The sequence below is a fragment of the Pseudopipra pipra genome, chromosome 2, assembly GCF_036250125.1.
Source record: "Pseudopipra pipra isolate bDixPip1 chromosome 2, bDixPip1.hap1, whole genome shotgun sequence".
Taxonomy (NCBI): Eukaryota; Metazoa; Chordata; class Aves; order Passeriformes; family Pipridae; genus Pseudopipra; species Pseudopipra pipra.
In genome coordinates this window covers 105,717,933-105,728,741 of record NC_087550.1, presented here as the reverse complement: position 1 = coordinate 105,728,741, position 10,809 = coordinate 105,717,933, and the positions used below count along the sequence as shown (strand labels likewise).

At 45.1% G+C, this 10,809-nt stretch overlaps 1 protein-coding gene across 1 annotated transcript; it reads right to left on the bottom strand.

Moving 5' to 3' along the window:
* Nucleotides 1–3,742: 3,742 nt before the first annotated feature.
* SAT1 (spermidine/spermine N1-acetyltransferase 1) lies at nt 3,743–6,585 on the bottom strand. The gene is made up of 6 exons (XM_064646791.1): nt 6,318–6,585; nt 6,126–6,177; nt 5,959–6,042; nt 4,675–4,776; nt 4,549–4,589; nt 3,743–4,261 (listed from the first exon to the last, which is right to left on the bottom strand). Exons 1-6 carry the CDS (start codon nt 6,381–6,383, stop codon nt 4,091–4,093), a joined length of 516 nt encoding a protein of 171 aa, XP_064502861.1. The 5' UTR covers nt 6,384–6,585; the 3' UTR covers nt 3,743–4,090.
* Between the last annotated feature and the right edge of the window lie 4,224 nt (nt 6,586–10,809).

Sequence of the window (10,809 nt, the reverse complement as noted above, 5' to 3'; positions counted from 1 at the left end):
GTTTGCATTGGCTTTTTGAATTACGTTGACAGCAAAGGCTCTTTACAAGAAGAGGGGAGGGAGAAGGGTTGTTTTTCTCGCATATATTCTGTTTTAACTTAAATTATGTAGACAAAAAAAGCCTCCTTCCATGCCGTCGCTATGGCTACGGCTCAGATCATTATGCAGAAGCCTGTGAACAGGAAAAGGCCAAGTGGAGGGGGGGCGGCGAGCCCGGCACTCCTTCTGCTTGCAGTCGGGTACGGTCCTCTGACGCATCCTCCGGCCGCAAGTTTGTCCAAGGCCACCTTTCTGACCCCACTCGACGGGAGCGTGGAAACACTGCAATTGCGAAATCTCCTGCTGGCTTGCTCAGCGTTAGGAGAACTTACTGGGTCATGAGTTTGAGAGCGAGAGCTAGGAGGAGCTTCGCACCTCACCACCCTGGAGATGTTATCAGCGCTGTCATTAACACCGCCTCTCTAACTCTTCCCTTGAGGCAGGCAAGGGAATAGGGTGGCGCTGACACACCTGCAGGCCACCCGCAAGCCCTGTGCCCCTGCTGTGATGGGATCCCACCGGTGTGATACCAGTGAATAGCTCAAAGCCATTGCTTAGCCCCCATCATACGCTCGCACTGCAGCTCGGTGGTGTGATCCTGCTCCTGGAGCCGAAAAAAGGCGCACCAGGTGAGGTTTCTCCAGCGCCTAAAGCCACAGGAAATACTCTGCTGCATGTCTCAGTTGTAGTACCAGAGTCACTTTGGTGTCCTGGTAGCTTGAGAAAGTTATTGAGGGAATTTAAAATTGGTCTTGACCCACGGCATTACAATATCACTGTTGGAGACTGTTACCAAAACTGTGAGAATATTTCTGCTGGTTTTAAAAACCCTACTGCTTAATAGGATCTCAACACAAGTCACATCTGAAAGGTTAGTGTCAGTCTTTCCTTTAATATATGAATGTTTAAAATTATCACCAGTGGCTAGAAAAGGTCTTCTCATTTAGAACTGCCTCACTTGTTTTCTGTGACTCCCAGAGAATCTATTTCATCAAAATCTGTTTAGAAAATGCAATGATAGAAGATGAACAAAATACGATAAACAATTCTAAATTGATTGAAAATTTGACTAAGCTGCTTACTTTCCTAATTATAATGCCTAATTAGTTGGCTCGTTCCATTCAGTCATGCAGCTTTGATAGCTTTATTGTGCTCTAGAAGTCTGGGGCCTGAGATTGAAGCACGTCTGGCCTAGATATCTAATGAACTGTTAATTTCAAAATAAAAACATTCTTAAACTGCTCTACTAGCAATCACCTTCTGGTCTGATACACGTAGCCAGATGCACAGCTTAAAATAACCAAAACAGATTGCACTAGGACTGAGATGCACAAGTAGGTTAATGTAGCTGGCAGAGTAACCAGTGAAGTTACTGCAGCTTCACCAAGGAGAAGAGACAACACCCTGGTGCTCAGCAAGAGCTGCTGGAGGCCATCTCAGCCTTCCCATTCCACCTCCATCACCAGCTACTGGGCTGTTCACTGGGTGGGCTTACTCTCACTTCCTTTGGCTTGCTGAATTGCAGAAGACTACAGGCTGAGCAAGAGCCAGTAGGGAGGTTTGTAGCCTGGCATTTAATCTTCGGCCAAGCGAGAAACAGATTTCTGTTCCCCTTGGGTAGGAGAGGGATTTGGATCTCAGGCTCCCGTGCATGGTATGAGTACTCTCACAGCAGCTGAGGTGCTGCACAGCCATGGGCAGTGTCTGGAAATGATTGTTTCTTATGCAGAAATTTACCTGCTCAATCAGGGTAATTTTGTGACAGATTCTGTGATGACAACTGGAATTTGTCCAGACAACCATTTGGATATATCACAGAATCATAGAAGGGTTTGGGTTGGAAGGGACCTTACAGACCATCTAGTTCCAATCCCCTACCCTGGTCAGGGATGCCACCCACTAGACCAGGTTGCTCAGCCCCCCATCCAGCCTGGCTTTGAACACTTACAGGGATGAGACATCCACAGGGCAACCTGTTCCAGTGCCTCAGCACCCTCACAGTGACGTATTTCTTAACAGCCAATCTAAACGTGCCCTCCTACAGCTTAAAGCCATTTCTCCTTGTCCTGTCAATACATGCTCTTGTGAAAAGTCCCTCTCCAGCTTTCCTGCAGCCCCTTTAGGTACTGGAAGGCTGCTAGAAGGTCTCCCAGAGCCTTCTTCAGGCTGAGCAGTCCCAACTCTCTCAGCTTGACTTCATAGGTAAAGTGTTCCAGCCCTCTGATCATCTTTGTGGCCTCCACTGGACTCGCTCCAGTAGGTCTGTGCCCTTCTTGTGGTGGGGACCCCAGAACTGGACATGGTACTGCAGGTGGGGTCTCACAAGAGCAGAGTAGAAGGGCAGAATCCTCTCCCTTGACCTGCTGACCACACTGCTTTTGATGCAGCCCAGGACATGGTTGGTTTTCTGGGATGAGCACATGTTGCCAAGACAATGTCGAGCTTCTCATCCTCTGATGCCCCCAAGGAAGAGCTACCTTCTGCTCTCTTTCAAGAGCTCATGTGTTTTTTATTAGTCTTCTTATTTTTGAGGCAACAATTGACAGCCACACGTCACACCTGGGCAGAACTGGCACACTGCTGATTACACCTCAGCTAAAAACAGAAACAAAACAGAAAATAAGGATAGTTTCATGCTAAATGCCCTGCACAGCTTGCTTTTGGCTCCAGGCAATGATACCTTAGTCTGAAAATTAGTTCAGGATTACCCATAGTTGAAGCAGTCACTGCCCTCTACTCTCTAGGATGAGGAAATATCTTCCAAGTGATATGTGATTTATGCAGTTTAAAACTTTGTTTTATTTAAACCAGTTAATGTTATAAGGCAGATAAGTCTCTTCCCTTCCTTTGAAGCAAAAGCAGTGCTGGCCAAAAGAAACTTTTTATTGCAGGGTTACCACAGAACAAGAGGGGAGCAGTGTAAATCTTGCATGCACCCGCTTTCACCATCAATTTAAGAGAAGGGCCAACACAGTACTGCAAAATTAACTTGTTTCAAAGGCAACTAAAAAATTGCTGAGCAGCATTGTTTTCACCTACTGCTGTGCAAAGGCTTAAATACACAGTATCTGTTTTCTGTTAAGTGCTTAACACAGCATTTAATTTCAGGCAGCTCAGCACCACTGAGGCACAGGCAGAAAGGCTGAACCTTATCTGAAATCATGTACAGAAACCCAGGTCACCAGAAACATTCAAGTTTGGTGTTTTAAAGTCACATAATAGAGGTTTTTTGTGGTTTGTAAAAATACTTTCTCCTACATGTGACCAGTCAAAACCTTTTTTTGTTACTTAGGCTTTAAAACCACACCTGGATGCATCTTCCCCTTAAAGGTTATGCCCTTCCAACCGAGGTGATCTGCAGGTAACTGGAAGGCTCAAGCTCCAGATTTTCTGGAGCTGCTTTCCAGAGAGAAGGAGCCTGATTTAGGGACCCCAGCTGTACCTTAAAATTTAGTTCACAAGATAGGATGCTCTGCACGACCCAGAAAGTAAAGGTTGATCTCAAACCCCTCCAAACACTCAGGTGCTCAAAACTCACCACTGGGTCCCATGGCTACACAAGTGCACCTTTTACCCCACTGAGACCACGGTAAATTGTTTCACTCATCGTGATAATGTTTAGGTGAATCAGCAAGTCTTTTATTAATTTGCATGTTATTTAACTGAAAACTGTTTGTGAGAATTAAAGTCAAAACTACTGCCATGAAGTGAAAACACTATTTATTTTTATAAAAGGCAATAATTAAAACAAACCCTACCAGTGTGTACATTGTACACATTTGAATGACACTTACAAGAATGAAGTTTCCATATACAAGGATTACAAGCCCACACTGGTAAAGGATGCACACAAGCACATGCTGAACTTCACAGATGCCAACTCCAGATCACAGTACCAATTACTCTATGACCACACCTGCATAGCGTTCTCATTATTAGGATCCACACTACTTTATTCCACTACAACATGTACATAACACAGAAAGCAAGAAGGAGTTTATTCAGAGAGCATATATATTCGCAGAAAGAATTTATTTGCTGGAATAATCTCTCACTCTTCTGTTGCCATCTTCAAGAGATACTCTTTGTCAATCTTGAAGAGCCTCCACCCCTCCTCAGTGGACAGATCCGAGGCGCCCCTCCTCTTGTAGAACCTGATGGACGGTTCGTTCCACTCGGCGACGAGGAAGTGCATGCTGCTGCAGCGGCACTTCACAGCCACCTGCAAGGCAGGACACACCACACGCTCACACAGCAGCCCCGGGTCATGAGCACAGCAAGAACCGGTGAGATTCCTCAGCAACTCTGCATCACCAGTCAGCGAGTTCATTCTGTCGGACACTTCTCACTGTTTACCAGACTCTAGACAATGCTTTAAGCTGTCTAGTGTCCTGTGACCTCCTTAAAGTCAGCGTAGTGCTGAAGGAAAAGCTCCACACAGTTAACAGAAAAGCAAGGACACTGCTTTGTGCTCAGTTCTGCTTGTTTAGACTTATCACTAAGACATACCTGACTCAAGTTCTTCAGAATTTCTGACCCGATACCAAGTCCTAAAGAAACAAAAAGAAACAAGAAACTTAAGTTTCAAACTTAAAAAAGTCCTATAAGCAACTAATCTCATTCTGTAATATATACCTCTATACTCAGCCATCACATAAAAATCTTCAAGATACAGCAGTTTTCCAATCCATGGATCGTAAGTGAAGTAGTACATGGCAAAGCCCACAACACATGTTTCTGAAACAAAGGATGTAACTTCAGCTCGTCTGAATTTAGAAGGCAAAAATATTAAGTCTTACATGCATGTTTAAACATATGTATTCTCTGTAACATGCAGACATTTGATATTAGGTTAGAATTAAAAATGAAGTTTACAAGTAAGCACACAACTGAAAATATGATTTCTGACAAACTTGTATCAGCCTAACAGAACAAAGTCTGCCCTAGCCATACCTTGAAATCCTCAAAAGCACTATCACAGTAAGTGCTAACACAGGGTTTTTTTCTACAAAGTAAAGCACACCCTACTGATTTATCAGTATTTCCACTCATGAATACAAGTAAGAACTTTACACAGCAGCTCACAATCTAGATGACTGCCCCAGCTCTGCTTCCTTAGCAACCAGAACAGTCTGTCAAACTCTGAAGAACACTGATCTTTCTGTGTACATTTGTCAGTAACTACACTGTGTGAGAAGGCCTAATCCCAGGCCACCTGCACAGCAGCATTTCAAGCACTTCAGCTGAAGCTTCCATGAGAGCATCACGCTGCTTTATTTACCTTCAGTACCATAAAGTCAAGGTAAGTAAAGCTGCAGCTTCAATTTTAATTCTGTGGCTCAACAAAGAAGAGAAACAACTCTTCCAACAACAGCCCACTCGAACATAAACCCTGAGTATTTTAACTATTTCTGCACATACTGTAAGAGAAGCGTGCAAACAGGTTTCTGATCTACTGTGTCTTTGGTAAAGGTTTGGGAACAGCACTTGTCCCTGTAGACCTTACCTCATATTATGATCATCTACTTTATTGTGTAACGGATCTTTTAGTTACCTCCCCGCCCATCCATGTACACGGAAGGGCCATGTACATGGCGAAGCTAGAGACTGTAACCTGAAGATTGGGGACAAATTAAAGAAAAAAATGTGATTCAACAGAATTACATAAAGGTAAGTCAGGGTCAAACAAGAAAAAACAAGAAAAACTGGAGTCAAGTACATCATGTTATACCTGATCTTCCCATGCTTCCAGGATTAGCAACCACTTCAGCAGAGCATCACTATACATTACTGCATTTACCACTTAACCTACTCCTCCTACCCCAGTTCGCTGGTGAAACCTTATGTACAATCGATAACATTAAGCACATGATGCCTCTGTATTTTTAGTATCCAAAAATAAGCATCGGGAAGCCTCACCTTCAGACGACCACTGGTCTTTCGGCACTTCTGCAACCAGACAGTGGTAGAAAGGGTGCTCGCCAAAACCATCCTCAAGCAGTTCTGGAAGATCAGAACACACGGGCACCTGAGCCACAGACACTGTCACTCGGCAGCCCACCCTGCGACCTGACGCCGCCTCGTACCTTTCTCAGTTAGCACCACTTGGTCCTCCATGTCCTCGTACTTGGCTAGTTCCTGGAAGAGAAGGAGCCGTGAGCGGCCTCTCCCCGCCCCCCCGCCCTTGCGCAACACCTTGTTTTGCTCAGGGCTCGTCAGCGCTGACCCCCCCGCACCGCCGGGACTGAGGGACCCCCCGGGCCGCGCCCCGCCCGCACCTTGATCAGTCGCAGCAGCTCAGGGCAGTCCTCGGGACGCGCGGCGCGGATGCTGAACGATGCCATTTTCGGCGGCGCTTCCCCCTGCGGCCCCCTCGGCTGACGAGTCCCCGGTGTGTGAACAGGAGGAGCAGCTGTTTCTTCATTCGTGTCCCGGGCGCGGCGGCCACCTGCGGTCAGTCAGGCTGCGAGCATGTCCCGGCGGCGTTCGGCTGCTGCAGCCCCTTCGCGGTCCCTGCTTCCCCGGCTCGGAGAGTGGCGCTCTGACTCCTGCCGCAGCATTTATAGACGCCCGCGCCCCGCCTCCCGCCGTGCGCGGGCCAATGGGCGCGCTCTCTGCTGTCGCCCACAGCCAATGGGCGCGCCCCACCCGCATCCCGCCCCGGCCCCGCCGGCAACAGCCGCGGCGTCTCGTGACTCGCCCCCCCTCCCGCGCGGGGGCGCCCCCTTGCGGAGCCGCGGGGCGAGACCCCCCCTGTTCTCCCCGGGACGGGACCGGCCCTCAGGGCACCCCGGGACCGCCGGGACCGCCGGGACCTTCGGCCCCGCCTCTCCCGGCACCGGCTGCCACGGACAGCCCGAAAAGCGAGCCCGGCGCTGCCCCTGTCTTGGGGCTCTCCCTGGAGGGGCACCTTGTAAAAGGGCCGCGGCGCCGCCCTGGCCGCGGGGGGCGGTTTGTGCATCGCTGACGAGAGAGAGGGGGAAAAAGGCCTCGGTATTTGCTTGGAATACGGAGTAAGGATCCATATCCAAGCCTGCTGCGCGGGAGAGGGTGTCTAGCGCCAAGGTGCGCTCCCCCGGGCGGGAGCGTCCTGATGGAAAAGAGTTCAAAACACCGGAGTTTACCCTTGGGATCGGGACGTTTTCCAATCTGGCACAGGCACCGTGACACCCCCGACCGGAGGGGAAGGGGCAGCGCTGGGAGAAGTACAAAGGACAGGAGTGGTTTCAAAACAGGGGGGAACTGCCAATAGTCTGCCCTAAGGGAGGCTGAGGCTCCATCCCGATGGAGGTATGGATGTCCCTGAGGATAGCGGTGGGTAAGATGAGGAAATTCCATCTGGATAGACTCCCCAAAATGACTTTGGAGTATGAAAGGATGGGGGAATTATTCCCAGCCCTGCTCTCCCTCTGGACATGACCTACAGATGTTGACCTGTGCCGAGGAATGAGCTGGATCATGATTTAGGTGACCGTGTGGTCTATGGACCCAGCTGGGCCACTCAGAGGAGAAGTGCAGTTCCTCGGCATACATGTGGTTTTCTTTTCACCCTCTTCTATTGCTGTGCAACTATCACGTCCATCCTTAGATACTGTAAATGAGCTCTTGATCTTAGATTTAGGTTAATCTGACTTAAGAGTGGTTTGGGATATGGGAAGGCACTGTCATGCTGCTGACTCTCACAACACTCACACCCTATTTTTCAGTGTATCCAACATCCAACAGGATTCTCCTTTATTTAGACAGAGGGGCAGCACGAAACATGAAACTACAAGAGAATTGCATAAAGAAGTGTGTATTCTGGTGGCTCGTGTTAGCCAAGAAAACCCTTTGGCACACAGTGGAAAGTACCTGGAGCCCTGGAAGAATAATTTAGGATTTATGCAAACACCCTAACTGGCTCTGTTTATCCTCTATTGGTGCAAAAAGGGAGATGCCCAAAGAACAGAAGCATTTCCAAGTCACAAAGCAACAGCCAATGGCTAGTAGTAGAAGAGCTAAGATTTATTTCATGGGTTGTGGATCCCTCAGGACAGGGCTTTTGGTAGGGGGATTAAATCTGAATAAACTAGCAAAGAATGGACTGAACCTAACTACATACATCTAATGAATATACTGTGGTCAAAAACGGGCAATACCGTCTCTGTGAAAGACAGCAGTGTTTGTGTTGTCTCAACTCACTTTGTTTTGCATTTCACAATGAGGAAGTCACGCTATCAGGAAACCTACTGTTGTATAAGAACAGAAAGTGCCTGGCTTCTTTCTTCTCAAGTCAGAAAAGTCACATGATTTTTGAAGCTGAAGTTTCAGAAAAAAAACCCCCCGAACATTTTCCACCTTGACTGTTTTTGAAAGTCCTGCTTTAACTTGCTCAGAAATATGCTGATACCGTGTTATCCCAGTTAATACAGTTCATTGGATTTAGCTTTCAAAGTCACAAGGCAAAAGGAAAAAATAATAAAAAAATTCTGAAAATATAAAAAATAATTTCCTAAACAATAGGAAATTCAGAGAATTAAAAAAGAAAGAAACAAAGAAAGAAAAAGAAAGAAAAATATCTAATTAAGATATCTAGATCTCAGAGACTATGGTACAATTATTTAGTACAATTATTATTAGAAAAATACTAGAGGTATTTTTCCAGAATAAGTAAGATTAATAAGAATGGTAAGAATATTTTACAAAGAGGTTCTAAAGGAACTCAATTTTGTGAATTAATCAGATTGATGGGGCTTCTATTTTACAGCTTCTTCCTTTTGTCTCAGGTCTGTTTGTCTTTGAGCAGGTTTTGTGTCATCTTGACATAGTTACAGCCAGTGATGGAATCTCTAATGACCTGCACAGGGCTCACATTTTATCCTTGAGTGGTCACAACCTGTTCGTCCACCCTTCTCTCCAAGGGAATGAGTAGTGGCAAGTCTCCTGAAAAGTACCAAGGTTTTCTCAAATTATGCAAGTATGTATGCTGGCAGGTGGTTAGAAAATGTGTTTAAGGTAAACCAGTGTTGAAATAACCTGTTATAATGAAATATGCACTGAAGTCTGGATTAGCTCACTTTTCTGTATCAGCCAGCAGCTTCTTCCATGCAGAACCTGCCAGCTGTGAATCCATCAGCATTTGCACCAGGAGGGTTGGACTTTGAGAGGTAGAATGGTTAGAATTATGTGAAATGTATATAATTCCCATTATTCTCGCTGCATCTTCTCCCTAAATGTTACTTGTAAGAGGAGAAACAGAACATTTTGTGCAACATATCAAGCAGCACTTTATTTTTCAGCATGCAACAGGAACTGCTGCTAATAAAAGCACACAAAGTGTTATGCGGTGACTGAGACATGTTTTCCCCACATCCTCTCCAGAGATGGAGGTCATGTCTAGTCTGAAGCTACCTGAAATAGCCGAGCCAGTTCCTCCAGATGAACAATTTATGCAGAGTTATGGGACCTCATCCATACTTACACCAAAAGCATATTTTTATTTCTATCTAATTTTCTAATGTCCTCTTTTCTCAGAGGCTGGACAGAAAGGCTCAAAGTGGGCACCAGTTTTCTTTCTTTACTGTCCAACTAATCAAACTCCCTTCTCGTATTTTAATTTCTGATTTCCTCCTTCGCTAGGAAGATTCCTTGAATTCCTGTATGAACGCCTCTCTCATGCCTCAGAGGTTCTCTGTTTGTAATAAATAAGAGGGGAAGGAGAAAAACTCCTTATTGCACATTAGAATGCAGTGAGTTAATAATTTTTGATTGCACGATTAAATATTTTCAAGTATTTCAATCCAAATTGTATCTCCTGTCAAATCTCTGGAGCAAAATACAGAAAATGCAATTAATATTCTGTATTGACCTGTAATTTTTCCAGATTAGTCTTTGGATGACATTCAGGATTCTCTTAGCATTTTCAACTGAATATTTTCTTCCTCATACTTAGACCTTGCATTGATATTTATGAGTTCATAGTTGCTTCCAGATATTTTTTAAAGTAACTTTAAATTACAGTTTGTCAACACCAGGCTGTACATAGAAAAAATATTAATCTCTGTCAGAATAGTAGAGAATACTAAATAGATACTGCAGGAGCATTGCTCAGAATTCAGGGCAAATGCAAAATTAACAATTTCACATAATAAAGCTACACGAATTTCCATAAGATGGAAATAAAAGGACCATAATTCTCCATTATTATCTTTGAAGACATATTTTAGGTCATTAGAACTCTATTCCCATAAGTTAGTACATCTCATCTGTCATTTGTAATTATGCCCTGTAATGATTTTGGGATTTAGACATAACTAATTATCTGCCTGCATCCACAAATCATCTATCTCATGTGCAAATAATTTGGGGTATAAAAGTTATAGAAATAAATGTTGGGAAAAAATCAAGCCAGGCCTCAGTTTTATAACTTTGTGTTTTGTAGACAGTTGAAGTCCCTTTGGCTCTGATCTTGAGTACGCTTAAATCAGGGGTAAGGTTCTCAGGCTCCTAAAAGAAACCTACAGAATATAAAGTTTTCCTTAATACTGAGGGGGGTTCTCACAATGAGCAGGTGGTTTTCTTATGTGTCACAACCAGGGGTTTGTCTTTGGCACAGTCTTCTGCACTGCCCAGAGGTGATTCTTTTAGTGGCATCTTGATTTTTGGACCTTCAGCATGCATCCATAACAGGTTTCCACATTTTTTCCCATGACAGATGAATGAAAAGTTTTGCAATAGCACTATCAGCTTTTTCATAGAATCACAGAATGGCTTGGGTTGGAAAGGACCTTA

Excerpts from the sequence above, each read along its gene's own strand:
- SAT1 (XM_064646791.1), bottom strand. The coding sequence starts at position 6,383 with ATGGCATCGTTCAGCATCCGCGCCGCGCGTCCCGAGGACTGCCCTGAG. Across the intron at positions 4,777-5,958 it reads AGACCAGTGGTCGTCTGAAG|AAACATGTGTTGTGGGCTTT; the intron begins GTGAGGCTTCCC and ends CCTTTGTTTCAG. Across the intron at positions 4,262-4,548 it reads TTCTGAAGAACTTGAGTCAG|GTGGCTGTGAAGTGCCGCTG; the intron begins GTATGTCTTAGT and ends CCTGCCTTGCAG.